The sequence below is a fragment of the Pundamilia nyererei genome, unplaced genomic scaffold (genome assembly GCF_000239375.1).
Source record: "Pundamilia nyererei isolate P.nyererei 1_Seehausen unplaced genomic scaffold, PunNye1.0 scaffold00631, whole genome shotgun sequence".
NCBI classification, from domain to species: domain Eukaryota; kingdom Metazoa; phylum Chordata; class Actinopteri; order Cichliformes; family Cichlidae; genus Pundamilia; species Pundamilia nyererei.
The window spans coordinates 16,934-31,595 of NW_005188032.1; the positions used below are offsets into that span (position 1 = coordinate 16,934).

The 14,662-nt window shown below is 41.3% G+C and overlaps 1 protein-coding gene across 1 annotated transcript in view; it reads right to left on the reverse strand.

Moving 5' to 3' along the window:
- Positions 1 to 7,382: 7,382 nt before the first annotated feature.
- The window catches only part of LOC102207684 (ephrin type-A receptor 7), a 56,303-nt gene continuing 49,023 nt past the window's right edge, over positions 7,383 to 14,662 (reverse strand). Inside the window, exons 11-17 of the mRNA XM_005754726.1 lie at positions 13,789 to 13,850; positions 13,187 to 13,303; positions 12,385 to 12,471; positions 11,944 to 12,096; positions 9,503 to 9,693; positions 9,236 to 9,400; positions 7,383 to 8,273 (exon numbers count right to left, since the gene is read on the reverse strand). Of these exons, the coding sequence (XP_005754783.1) occupies positions 8,159 to 8,273; positions 9,236 to 9,400; positions 9,503 to 9,693; positions 11,944 to 12,096; positions 12,385 to 12,471; positions 13,187 to 13,303; positions 13,789 to 13,850 (890 nt within the window). The 3' untranslated portion in view covers positions 7,383 to 8,158. The remainder of the gene's footprint in view (positions 8,274 to 9,235; positions 9,401 to 9,502; positions 9,694 to 11,943; positions 12,097 to 12,384; positions 12,472 to 13,186; positions 13,304 to 13,788; positions 13,851 to 14,662) is intronic.

The window sequence follows — 14,662 nt, forward strand, 5'->3', positions numbered from 1 at the left end:
GCACTTATGCGAGTCTCGGCGGGTAGTGAGACATATGGGTGTTTAAACTGTCATAAAGAGAGGTGGAAGCTCTCCGGCAGCTAACCACAGAGAGTGAGTGAAGTTGTCTGTTCGGTCACTCAGAGTTTAATCTCGGCTCAGTGGGAAGTTCTGATTTCGTCAGACTGAACCCTGGGCCTTATCTAAGTACCTCTCGGTGGAGAGATACGGTGGGAAAAGGAGAGGGGGAGCAGAGAAGGCAGCAGGAGAAGGATTTGCAGACAATGACTCTGCCACAGGGGCAAAGTGGATGAATGTAGCTAGGAAAGACAAAGGCAGTAATAAGCTGGACATATGAGAGACTGAGTGAGGGGTTTAAGATCACGCAGCAAAGAGGCTGTGATGCTCTTCTCTCAGGAGTGTCCCTCAGGACCGGACAAGCTTTTGCTGCTTCATTTCTCTCATTCACCCACCCGTCACCTCTTGAGCTCCCTCTTCCTTCTCACTGTACTCACATTCACACATGTACAAGCGCACACAGCCTTCACATCTGATTTTCTCTGGAGAAACGCAAGCTTTTACAAACAAATGCCTCATCGCCTCACAGCTTCTCTCCTTTTCCCCCCGTCTCACACACTCGCAGGTCCCTGCTCTGTCCTCCATTTGTTTACTTTACTCCCTCCATAATGCAGGGATTAATTTCTCAAAGCCGATTTGAGCTGCGGCACGCTTCAGCAAAGAGCGGAGAGCAGAACTTTTGTGCTGGGGGAAGTTTCCCCTTCACACTAGCTTAGAGGTGGACTGCTCTCCCCTTTATGCCGCTTGCTTTAATCTTCACACGGAGCGGTGAGAGTGAGGGATAGAGGGAGGACAAGAAGGGGAGAGGGCTCTCAACACGCAGCTGGGAATCACTAATGTCTTTACAGAGGTGTTGTCTGCTTTCCCATGTGCCTCTTTGAATCCTTTTGCTTCCTTTGCTATTTCTCTGGCATTTCCTCCTCTTACATTTCTGGACTCTTTTTTCTTCTTTTTTGTTAAATGAGTTTTTGTTCTTTGATTTTCAGTTGCAAAAGTCATTTTTTTTTACTAAAAGGTTTGTCGTACTGGCAAAAGACTGGCTGGGAATAACCTCCATAGTACTGAGAGATTGACCTGAATCCTTTTTTTTTCAGCGATGTGTGAATAATTTCCTCATAATTGAATATGTCTTTAAATTGCATATTTAACCAGTAGTATTAAACCCAAAAATACAACTGCAACTCATTTTTGCAACTAATTGTTGTTGTTATTGGTTATGCTAAGAACTGTGGATGTTGTTTTTCACCTCATGCATGTGGACTTCTGAAGATCTTCTTTGATCTCCCTACAGAGCCCCTTCAAGTCTGCATATGCAGTATATAGCAATCACGTGGCTTTAGTGCTCTACCATGCTTTTTGTATCTGCAGTCAAGCAGTCCACAAGTGATATGAATAACATAAAAATGTCTAGCGGTGTCCATCTGTGCCTTGCTGCCACACTGACTGTATCCCTCCGATCATACATTGACCCCAGCTAGCAGGTCTGGCTTGGTACTTCTGTCGTCTCTCGCTTAAGTGGAGATGTGCTGATGAGCTGTCACGGTGTCCCAAATAATGCGGAAGGCCAGATGAACTTATGTAGTCCCATATTTCAAGCAGAGCTGGACCACTTTAACTTTTGGGTTCCCTACATCCCAGAAGACAATGGGCAAGATTCCAGTGGCTTAGCTTTGTTTCCAGTTAGGAGCATTGAAGTCTGATAATGAGCGATCGAGAGCCCCTTGTTTGCTGCTTTCACTGTTCCCATTGCATCTGTGAGCCCTGCTGGATCAGCTCTTTCTGTCAATGTTGTAGTCATTTGGCCATCACTAAGTAGTTGGCAGATTTTAGAGACACTTCTGTCCTGACAGAGCACTCGGCACCTGCTCACAGCCTCTTAGGCAGGGACATTTATGATCAGGAGCCACAGGTCAGACATCCCTTCCCCGCTGTAGCTTGACCGCACAGAGCTCTGGCCATTCATAGAGGCACCACATAGAGTGGTGTTGACATCTTACCCAAGGTTTTATTCAGATTGGCACAGCTTCTCTCCCAATAAAACCTTTTTCAAAGCACACAAAAGTAGGAGTGGATTTCTCTCGCCCTGGTTGTTCCCAGTCATATTACATATGCTGACAGAAAAACCATGGTTGCTCAGTTCGTGCTAACACAGCTAGACAGGGCACACGAATCAGTGGGAGTGTCTGTAGATGTTAGGCTACCCTAAAAATGCTACCCAAGGGGAAGTACTTCTGTTTATGCCTGTTAAGTGCTCCAAGTTAATGTATTGATTTTCAGCACTGGTGCATGTAGGGAGGCTCAGACTCCATATCACGCCATTTGTCTCCAGTGCTGTCCGACCTCCAAACATTCGTACCAAAAGAGCTAGCTCCAGCTATGATTGCCTTGTATGCTACTGCTGTCTTATCTTGTCATGAAGGCTTAAAGAGATTTCAGTTTTTGTGCATCCTTTGTTAACTGCCTTTTGAAAGGAGTCACACAACTAAGACCTGTCTTTGGCATCACAGTGTGATATATCGATGGTGCTGCGCATCACACTGTTGCTCTTAGCTTTACCTTAAACAGTGCTATGCATGTTATCAGCCCCACTATCTTGTCTTGTAATTAGTGAAGACACGGTGGGACCACAGCCACTTTACAACCAAGCTCCATTTTTACACCTCAAACAACTTTTCTAGGTTGAAGGTTAACTAGAAGGCCATTTTTGTTCCCCTGGCTCAGAACAATGAAGCAGCTGAGCAATCTCTCTGCCCAGTCCTCTGTCTCATTATGTTTTGTGCACCACTAACACGAGGCAGATGCAGCAACTGTTTGTCCACCTCAGAAGACTCTCATAAGCTATTTCTCTGTCAAAACAGCATTTGGCTCACTGGCTGTGTAATGCTTGCACGCAAGTATACATAACAGCAGGTGCAGAGCCTCTGCAAGACACTCATACTCGCACCACAGGAGCCATATTCTCGTCCACAGCTCTCCTCAGAGGGACTGCGGTAGCAGACATCGGCACAGCAGCATCTTAGGCCTCTTCGTGCCCCTTCATCCATTCGCCTCTGCACCATGTGTCTGAGTCATCCCTGAGATGATGTTGTTTTTTTTTAAAATGGTAAATGACCATGATGGACCCCTTCCTCAGCACTATAGTTCTTCTAGTAGTATGCAGCTTTTCTTTCTGAAGTTTAATTTGAAAAGAAAGTCTGCCATAGGAGGACCAAAAACTGTATTTCAATTCACTATTACTTATAAAGTTATTCAAAATAAACTTTATGCATGACTTGAGCGTCGGTGTGATGGCTTTCAGATCGTGCAATCTGCATTTTGAATTATGAAACATGATATTCATCAGTCTCTCTGAAGAATTGCTGTCCAACTCCCTGTCCCAGTCTCATTTACAGTGAATAAACAGGCAAATCTGATTGAAGATTTACTCTCAAACCGTGAGAAGCCTGATAAAACACAGACTAACACAACTCCCCCTTTGCCACCGAAGCGATGTACTGTTGGGTATGTTGTTTGCATACTAAAGCATCACACTCAAAGTAATAGCATTTATTATATTGTATTGCAAGGGGACAGAAAGAAGATAGCAGATGATTATGCCCGCTATTTGGTTCATTTAGCAAGAGTAAAGCTGCTAAGATAGCTTGTGACCCAGAGAAGGCAGGAGTTAACTCTCAAAGGCTATTAGGATTTCATAATTTACATTATGTAGATAAGAGCCTGCAAAATATCTCTTCTGCTATATTTTGTTCATTTTGTTATTGTGCCCAAATATAGAAGTCTGCTTAGAATTTATGAACTTGAAGAACTTTCAATACTTGAAAAGTTTTTTTCTTTTCATATTTTGTCCATAAATGTGAAAAATATTTCTTTAAATCAACCACTTATGCTCTGTTTTTCAGCCTTATAAAAGAGTTTTGATGAGGAAAACATCTTGAATGCAAGCTATGATAAGCCTCCAATAATGAATTATCCAAATCCCGTGTTATTGCAGCAGGAGTTCAAATCCATTTAGCACGGGTCTGCGAGACAGCATCCGGAGGAGGTGATGTTTGGTTGTGTAGGAGGTTTACAAAGCTTCAGTCAGCGATGGCTCAGAGATGAAACTCATTCAATCTCAGACTCCTATCCTCAGCTCCAATAAGACTTTAATATAAAAGGTATGGATTGGTACTGCAACTTTATGAGCTAAATAAAAAGATCATATTCTCTAATGAATGCCGATGAACTCTCAACGCACTGGCAGCACATTTGCACACAGTTAATATGCACATGCATGCAGTATTGTGCACACGCTGACCCTTGCATGCAGGCACTGAAACACATTCCACCACACTCCCCCCTGCACACCCACACAGTTGCCTACAGCAATCCTACACAGAGTTAATTTGCATTTACAATTATTTCCCATACGCTCGGTGCTGGTCTAAAGGTGGGTGTTACATGATAAAGCAGTAAGTAATATAACCTCAGTCCTCAGAGAGACTTCACAGACATGGTGTGGTAATGCTGAGAAAGTGCAAGAGGAAATCGGGAATAGAAATAGCTAGAGGATGTAACCAAAAGCTGAAGTTTATTGTAAGTGGATACGAGGTATTAACCTCATAACAAAAGAGTAAACAAATAAGTACGAGATGTCCTTAAGGTTGGAGAAGGTTAAAGAAATAAATGTGTTTTCAGGGCCTTTTTTACTTCATTCTGAAGTAATTCTTTCTTACATGAGAAATAACATTTATGGAAACAATCTTAAAGTATCGTAAAGGAAATTAAAGATGGTCAAACATTGCTACACAGCACCACCTGGTGGACACACTTCACAACTGACTTTTAAATTAAAACAATCTGCATGTAAAGTTTTTTTCTTCCTTCTTGTTTGAAGTTTGACTGTCTATTTTCCATTCCCCAGCAAGGGCCACGACCTTAAATACGACACAAAAACATGTATTGATAATGAAGCATCGAGCTAGGCTTAAGGTTACAGTTGAGACGAGAAGAAAGGGAAAGGATGCCGTTGAACTGGTAACCTAGTGCCATTTGCTCAATAGGTCAATAGCAGATCTTGTGGAAAGAGAAGGCTCTTGCACGCCGACTGAAACAAATCCCAGGGCTTTGCTGGAGGGCAGGTGGTAGTCACACGCAGTGACACTGCTGCGGCCTTGACCTGAGAGAATATGGTTTCGATTTTCCTTTTGTTGCATTGTGAACTTTGAGAGGTTAAAAGCAGTTTAAGTGACTCGGCTTTACTTTTTGAGAAGTGATAGCTAGTCTCTCTATTTGAAGGTTGGCATTAATGTGGTGTGTCAATTCTAGTGCTGAAACAACAAATGAGTGAGAAGGCGAGAGATTACTTTCAAAGGTAAGGGTTGCTCAACATTGAAATTTGATAAACTGGAAATTTGAATCTTAAATGTAACACCCTCATTTACTGTAGAATTTCACATCTATACATGATGTTTTGCTGAGTTATATTTTTATGAATTGTATTGCAAAACAAACTGATATCAAGGGTTGCATGAGAATACTGGGCAGTTTAGTGTGTCTAAACTGGTTAGTTTGCATTGTATGTATGTATACAGTATGCTTGGTTTGAAGTACAAAGGTGAATTAAGTGATTCTGAGCATGGCATGGTTGTTGTTGCCAAACGGGCTACTCTTAATATCCCAGAAACTGCTGATCCACTGAGATCTTCCCACACAGTCGTCTCTAGTGTTTACAGAAAACTCCATAATAAAATGAGCCGGGATAAGGCTATCCAATCTAAACCTCAACATCTGACATGGAAGACAACGAGGAAAAAAATGTGCTCGTATTGGAAGTTTTTTAATAACACATTTCAATATTGCAACAGCCATCAGATTTTCTCCTAACGGGTAAAAATCATTTAAAAACTAACAAAAACAAAAGAAACTTTTTTTTTTCCCAGTTGTATATTCCAAACATCAGAGTTTCTTGGCTATTGCCCTAAAGTCAAACAAATAAAACCCTTACACAGTGAGCAGATATTATATTCAACACATTGTTCTTCAAACAAATTATAAAAATAGATTTAGCATTTTCAAATACATATATACAATATTAAACATATCGTAATGGTCACAGCAACATATTGGGGGACAGGGCGGGAAACATCTCCGGTTTCATTCATCGTGGTGAAGAGGTCCAGGCTGTTTTGTAGTCTCGTGTGTCTGTTTTAAAGGTGTATTTTTGGATACGTGTGATGTGTTTTATAGCAAAAGGAGGGACATTTTTACCAAATTGAAATCCTTAACTTTATTCCAATTAATTTTTGCACCTTCTACTGTGAATCTGTAATGCCCCGATAAATGTCTTCCCCAACCAAATGGAAAAGCCAGATTGCTGTACACAGGGAATTCTGGGAGTTAACTGGAAAAAGTGTAACCATATAGTCTGATGGAGCATGATATTAACAGCAACATAAATTTAAACCTGACAATCCAATAGCAACCAAAAGGAAAAAAAATATCATTGATGTTCTGTAATACTGTATCCGTACTGCAACACACACACACACACACACACTGTAATGTGTATACAGCAAATCTAAACGGTAATGAACCTAAAATCAACTGTTGCAAATCCAGCGTATAGAAATACACAGATACTGTGTGCTGACAGTAAAAAACCTCCAGTGTTCCTCTCACTTCCTCTTTACAAAATAATTTGTTCAGGTACAAACTCACAGTCGAAATAAGTCAACGGAACAAAAACGAAACAAGACAACTGCTTTGCTCAAATTATTATTTTTTAAATACTTAAGTTTAAATAAACCATCCCAACATCCTCTCTGGAGAGGTCTGTGTTGCAGTCTGTAAACATAAATAAATATGGATAAATATCTAAAATCAGACCACCTTCCAGAGATAGCCCGAGTCCTATACAGAGTAATAAACATTGTAGTGAGAGCCTTTGGAGAGGAGGATCGTGTTATCCAGATGAAATCCAGCAAACTAAAGGGAACGATTTAAGCTTTAAATGCACACAGAAAGCATGGAGAAGAAGAGAAAGATATAGGGAATAAAGCAAACGTAGTTAGGAGTAGCGAAACAGACAGCGACGTACAACAAATTCATGAACAATCAAAAACACATTTTCAACCCTTTGCTTTACAATTTCATCCTGCAGCGATTGTTTCACCATCAGTAGTACCAAACAGGATAAATGAATGCTGATATCCCTGCTGAAAGAAGAGCATAATATCAACACAAATATTTTACTTAAGTCCGTTCATGCCATGAGCAAACTTTAGATAACGTATATAGCACTACAATGAATCCTCGCCCCTCTCATTCTGCCACTTTGCAGCTTCATCCAACCTCCGGCTTCACTAACCTGAATAGCACGGTCTTCCCAACCTGCTGCTTTGAAAACGCAAGTTACATTCCAGCCATGTTTATTCTTTAGAGTATTTCTTTACCAGCTGATATGAGATCAGCTTTGACCGTTCTTGATGTGATTCTGTATCTTCGTAGCAAATCAGTTCCTGTTGATGTGAAATCAGCTGTGCTAGTTCTGAGGCATTGTTTTGACCCAAGGCCAATAAAATAGTTCCCTTCATCGAGAATATCTTGGTTTTTAGTGAATTTATGTTGTAAAGGGATATTTCACCCCAAATGTTCACGTGTCTTCGAGCTGTAGTTCAAAATTGCTGTGCGCGTCTCTCCCACAGATCAGAGTTCGGCTTCAGACAGAGACATTTTTAATTTGTCTTTATGCGCTGATCTAGAACCAGTAAGATGGAGCCAACACAGGCGTTGAAGGTCAAAGTGCAGATAGAGGTCACAAAAAGTCACATGACATCACTCCTCTGCTATCCCCCCCGGTTATGACATGAACACAATGTCACAACTGATCGCAGTCTTCAAGGGGGACTTGTTGAAAAGAGAAAGGAAGGAATAAAGGAAGGCATGAGGAAGTGTGGGAAGGAGGAGTAAATAGATGAGTGCAGTTAGCTGAAAGATCAGCTCATCTATCTTTATGTATGGAAGAGCTCTCTCTCTCTCTCTCTCTCCTCGCCTCCACCCCATCATCCATCTGCACACATGTAAGGATCTGCAGCAGCACGAGACTAGGTGAGTTGACCGTTTAGACCTGCACACCACGCCCGTGCATTTGGATGACCTGGGCTCTCAGAGTCTGGATGGCAGCCAGTATCAGCTTCTGGTGCTCCAGGGAAGTGATGCCAAGGCTCAATACATCTCTGTGAACACAAGATTTACAGAGATCAGAAGATGTGGATTGATTGTTTTTTAACGATGTTTCGCTTTTATGATTTTTGTTTAACAAAGATGTAAGACTGAAAAGGCAGTTTTAGTCAGCTTACTTTAAAATGCAAGCCAAACCCAAATGTTAAAAAACATGATGCAGTGGAATTCTAATCCTTTACGCTAAAAAAACACACCATTACTGTATCTTTGACCTAACAGTAAGGACACCAGTTATTGCAGAAACATTTTTTCTGTAGCAATCTTTATATGAAAGAGAATGAGGCTGCACACATATGTTTTCAGGGAATACCACTTCCAGTTTCTTAAATGTATTCGTTTGCGTCTTTATATTAATTCAGCACAGACGCCCAGCTGTCTTAGATATGGCTGACGCAACTCTCTGACACACACCCCTGAGCTCAGATGGGAAAGACGTCATTTTAGATTCAAATTAAGAGATTAATCTCAGAGTTCACTGGGTCAGTTTGACACTTTGAGGCTTTTAGAAAACTGGAAAGGTCTGCTGCTTCTTAGAAATTCCTTCACTGTTAATACTCAACACTGTAAATAAGAAACTCGTGTTCTTCGTGTCAAATTTTTTGACACGAATGGTATAACATGTATGGTATAACAAGTGCCATATTTAGACATATTTAAATGGAGCTAAAAAGGTTGGTGCCTTCTGTAACATCTCATTTTTTTAATATACAGTTAACATGTTTTATTATAAGTAAGTTATCTAGTAAATAAACAGCCAAATATTTGCTCAAACACAGGGTGATGTCTCCTTACCTACATATATCTTATAAACACTGATTCAGTTGCTTTTAAAGTCTTCAATATTAGCAGTTTTTTACTGGAATGAATTTGCTTCTTATTCTTTTATTAAGGTACCCTTCTGTTAAAAAAATGTAATGAAAAGGTCACACAGTCAGAATTGTACAAAACTACTCACTGTACAGTCATTCGTGCCACAGACTCCAAGTAGCAGTATCCCGCAGCAGTGAAGTTGTCCTTGTATCGGCCCATGTCTACTGCATCCAGCCACTCTCCAACAGAGTTAAAAGATGGGAAGGTGGGGAGAGGCCTGTCAGCTAGTGTAATGGATGAACTCAGGGTTCTATAGTGGGGGAAATAACGATTAAGGCTTTGTAAAAGTAACTTTTTAAAAAATTTATACATTCAAGGATCTACTCAAACTCATTTAGTCATGAGACTGTACCTTCGCGCCAGTGTGGAGGAACCGATACCATCAGGCGAGCGAATGCTCTTGCTGAGGGCCGAGTGGATCTGACTGAAGCTGGGCCTCTCCGTCCTCTCCTTCTGCCAACAGTCCAGCATCAGCTGATGGAGATGTGGAGGGCAGTTAACTGGAGCTGGCAGCCTGAAACCGTCCTCGATGGCCTTTATCACCTACGCACAGAAAGAGGAAATCAATAATATCAGATTAGAAATTAGTTTTGTGATTTTCCAGTACTCATGGTATAATTGGATACATTCTTAAAGAGCATGTCTGAGTGGTAGGGCAGAGTGGGAGAGGTGAACGAGGATGTAGAGAAGTTTTGTCCTACTTTCAAAGTTCAATAAGATGCTTAAAACCTTTTCCCCTTGCAGTGGACTTGCTTAGTTGCCAAGAATAGAAGTCTTACAGAACAGAACAGAAGACTGTATAGGTCACACGTGGAAAAAAAAAATTAAATAAAAGTACATAATAATCACACTACCTAGAATGTCCCACTGTATGGCTTAAAATCTAAAACTGACCTTGCAAGCCTGCGGCAAATGTAATACTTAGATTTCACAGAGATATCATCACCCTAATATGAGTGGAATACATTATGTTTTTGGTAATAAAAAGGCTCCAGAACTGTACAGCAGGTATGCAATCACAGAGGGGAAAAAAGAGCCCCTGCAAATTTGTTCACAACTAACTGACGCTGTATGCAGACTGAAAGGTCAGTTAGTGGGATATCCACTGTCACTTGGTGTACTTCACACGATACTTACTGGGTATCACAATAACAGCACCTTTTCATTTCCAATAATACAATATGCGGTAGCTCTTTGGATTGGGGGGAAAAAAATCAAACCAGCCAAGTTTGAAATACCAGAAACATCAAAGCAATGAAACAAACACTCCATTAAAAAGTCTGTGCTTTCTTAAATACTCCCCAAAACATAAACTATCAAATTTCAGAAAATGTTTAATCTCTGCTCAGCATCATCACCAGGCCTCTGAAAACTCACTGTCTTCAAACAGCAGTGCTTGAAAGCATCCTTCCAGACTCTTGATGTTCTTTACTGCTCCATCAAGCTAATGTCGCCCCCTATTAAAAATCATTCACTCAAACACCCCACAAGATATTTCCTTTCAGTATATCTAGGGACATGGGATATATCCTCCACCGCAACCACTCTAAGAAATACAATCTCCTTAAAGGAGGCAATAAAGTCTGAGAATAATCACAAAAATGACATCCATCAGCAGCATTAATTCCTAAAACACTCTCTTCTCTCTCTGCCTACCCGGCCACCCACTTCCCCACTCCACCATCCTCTCAGCCCCTTAAGCTTCTATCTCAGTAAAGAGCATTCATAAAATGCTTTTCAGCATTTGACATTTTCCATTTAATCAGAGCCAGTAGGTAAAGGGCACGACGGATCACAGGTGGACAGGCCGACCAACAATTCCGTTATGATATAATGTATCAATTTAAAGTGGATTAATATCCCTGGCGCTCTACAAGCTTGATCTTTGCCCTCTCAATTGGAAAGTTTGATAATATAAACCAGGCTGAGATGAAACTTTCGCCAGCTTTATAAAAGGGCACTAACAAAGAGTATTAAAAAGCTACCTATTCTTGTGCTCGCTGAATAACTCATGCATATTAATTTGGGACATTCAAAAATGGAACATGCAAGTAATCAGTTGCTTTACGCGTAGCTGCCTGCAGAAAATGTAGTCTTTATGATAAAATTCATTTGAAAAGGCATTAGGATGATGAAAAATAATATGTCTTGAAAAAAGCTCTTTGCTGATAATGCCTGGAGTGTCACTGGCCTCACTAATAAGAAAAGCAGTAACAAGGATCTGCTGTCTGTTGTCTCATATGCAGACCTGTATCCTGCTTTCAGCTATACTATAGAGGCATGACATCCTTAAAAAGGGGGGAAATATAAACCTCTTTTTTAGGACAAAGAAAAAAGAGTGACAAGGAAAATGGGCCCACCCACAGTGACTTTTAAAGGTTGCTAGTGGTGGCAGGGTCCTATTAACTGGACAGTCACTCCCCTCAAATAGTGCTTTACATTTCTTGAAATAAGCTGACTATTTTCTGAGAGATTTTCTACACTTAATAGCAGGGTGGCAGGCAGGGATAGGCAGTGGACACTAGAAGGGGGTCAATGCATCCTTAAGAGAAAACAGGATTGGTCATGGAGCTGATGCAGACTTAAAGAGGGGGACTTAGGCCCTGCAATAGCTCTCAGAGGTACTGTGGCTTCTCGGTTTTCTATTAATAAGATGCATGGTGGGCACAGATAGAAAATTCATTGATAAAAAAAAAATTAGAGAGCGGCAAAAGAGAGAGGTAGGGTACAAAAGTATAGAAATTAATATTGAAATTGGAGCAAGGAATATGGAGAATTTAAATGCACACTTACATCCTGGTTGCCCATATCCCAGTAGGGTCTCTCGCCATAGGACATGACCTCCCACATGACAATGCCAAAGCTCCAGACATCTGAGGCAGAGGAGAAACGATGGTACTGGATGGCTTCTGGAGCGGTCCACAGCACCACACTTTTCCCTCCGTGCTGGCGGAGAGGAACAGGAGAGGTAAGACAAGATGTAAAAGGGTGTGGAGAGTATATTTCCAGCAGATCAAAGGAACTGTTAGGAGATTGGGTTCACCTTGGACTGAAATCCTAAAATAACCATAGAAACACTGGATTTTTCTCCCCCTCTACCTCAAAGCCCACGTGACCTCACCTGAACTTGACATAACATATGATAATTCCCATTTGATCAGACTCATTAAGAAAATATGCCCTACATGTGTGAGTTATAAGATGTATAAGGTTGCAGGAAAAATGTTATCTCACCAGCGTGGTGTAGATGGCCTCTATTTTGTCCTCCTGAAGAGGTCTGAAGCCAGACACCTTGCAGCCAAGGTTGGAGTTAACCAGCACCTGCGATTTGGAAAACAGGCTGATTAGCATGGCTTACATTTGGAGGGGAAATGCTCACAGTATGAGAGCTCACTACCCTGGTGGGCAAAGCTCTTATCACACCAGAGACAATTGATTGTTTACAAGAACAGATGTTCCTGATTTTCCACAACATGACCACTGCATCTGTAGTTTGATAGACTGCCTCTTCTATGAAAGACAAAAAACCAAACAAAACACACACACACACACACACACACAGTCGTGTTTTCATATCCTTGTGGGGACATCTAATTGACATAATGCTTTCCCTAGCCGTTTACCATAACCGTAACCACCAAAAATGAAAGCCTAACTCTAACCCTAACCATACCCTAATTGTAACCCTGACACTAAAACCACATTTTGAGTCTCAAAAATGCCTTCAAACTTGCGGGGACGGGTTTTTTGTCCCCATAAGGGGTGTTGGTCCCCACAAAGATATGTAAACATGGTACACACACACACACACACACACACACCCCTAATGAAACGTGGGTGACACAATAATTTAGACAGTTTTGTCTAATTTTCAGCTTCATGTAGTCTTTCAGTAAAAAACCTACAGGTGAGTGCTTTCAAAGATGTTTGCAGACAAGAACGAATTGTAGTCTGCAAAAACTCATTATAGAACACGACATCCTGTTCATCACACCATACCTGTCCTCTATCATCTACTCCCACCTGCTCCCCTTACCTTGTGCGCGGCGAGCCGTTTGTGGACAAAGCCCATTTCGGTGAGGTACTTCATCCCCGACGCCACTCCGGTCAGCAAATCCATCAACTGCATTATACTCAACTGGCCTTCATGTTTCTGAGGTTACAGAAGGAAAAAGAGAAAGATGAAGAAGAGGTGGGAGAGAAGATTGTGAGCAGGGTGAATGGAAGGGGGAGAAAAAAAGCACATCTGCCTCTGCTTTACAATGTTGTGCTTGCTGAGCTGAAAACCTTTATTTGGAGAATAAAAACAAACAGGCCATTAATTCATATCATTATAAACCACAGTGAAGTGGTTCACAGAGCAAAGGGCCACACTAACAGTTTACAGAAGCTTACAGCAGCTTTGAGCAGAAACACTCCATTTGTGCAGTTAATTATGCTATGTTTTCCTTATTACAGTAATAAGCACAAGAATTGCTGCCCTAGGACCACATTATATTAACGGTATATTTAGGACAAGTAGAACAAAAGTGTTGTTAGTGCAGCTGCTTGAAAACAGAGAGTAGTAATGAGTAATTACAGTTTAATAATGAGCATCAGCACATATATTTAAGATGAATGCACAGTAATGAAACTTACCCTAAGGAATGAATCTAAGGCTCCGTTAGACATGCACTCCACTATGATCATCATGGTGTTTCCTGGACAAAGACATGACAGAGGGCATATATGAACAATTGAAACGGGGATAAAAATGTGAAGTCAAGGGAAAAAGGGAAGCAATAGCATGATAATAGAGACATTGGGAATAGGGAAGGAATAAAGTGAGTCTAGTCCACTTGGCAAGCATTGTGCGAAGCCATTCTTCACTCGGTGAACTGTAGTGAAGCCTGGAGAACCTGTGCGCTGCCCTGGCTGTCTCAGCAAGTTTAACGACCCTGAAACACTCACACACGCACGCTCTTACTGTGCACAATAGCACGCGCTCATATACACTACACGCGTGCTCACACACATACTGTGCCGAGGCCCAGATGGCAGGGATCCAGTAGTGCTATGAAGTGCACGGAGGAGGGGAATGAAAATAAAACTGCAGTTGTTGGAAGGGAGACGAAAGGAGGAAAAGATTGCGGGAGGTTGAGACAGTAAGATAAACCTTGACAGATATGTAAACAACTTTACATCTACAAACACATATTCTAGGATGGAAAGGTGGTCTGATCAGTCCTGACAGTTTATGCAGGCATAATACAAGAATGATAAATTGCCACTGTAAAATCCCCGGTTTCCAGTTTCCCAGCATTACTACGCTTTTAGGAAGCTATTTGAAAAGGTTACCAAATATGCTGTGGGAAGCGAGAGCCAGGGATGCTGCCATAATTTGCCAGCCATCATGTAATTAATGTGAGCTGGATAATGAGTCTGTGGTTGAACGGGCTTGCGCAGGGCTGGAATGGCCGATGTATTCAGCTACAACCATGGACCGAGTAGAATCATATTCTGTTTTAAAAGA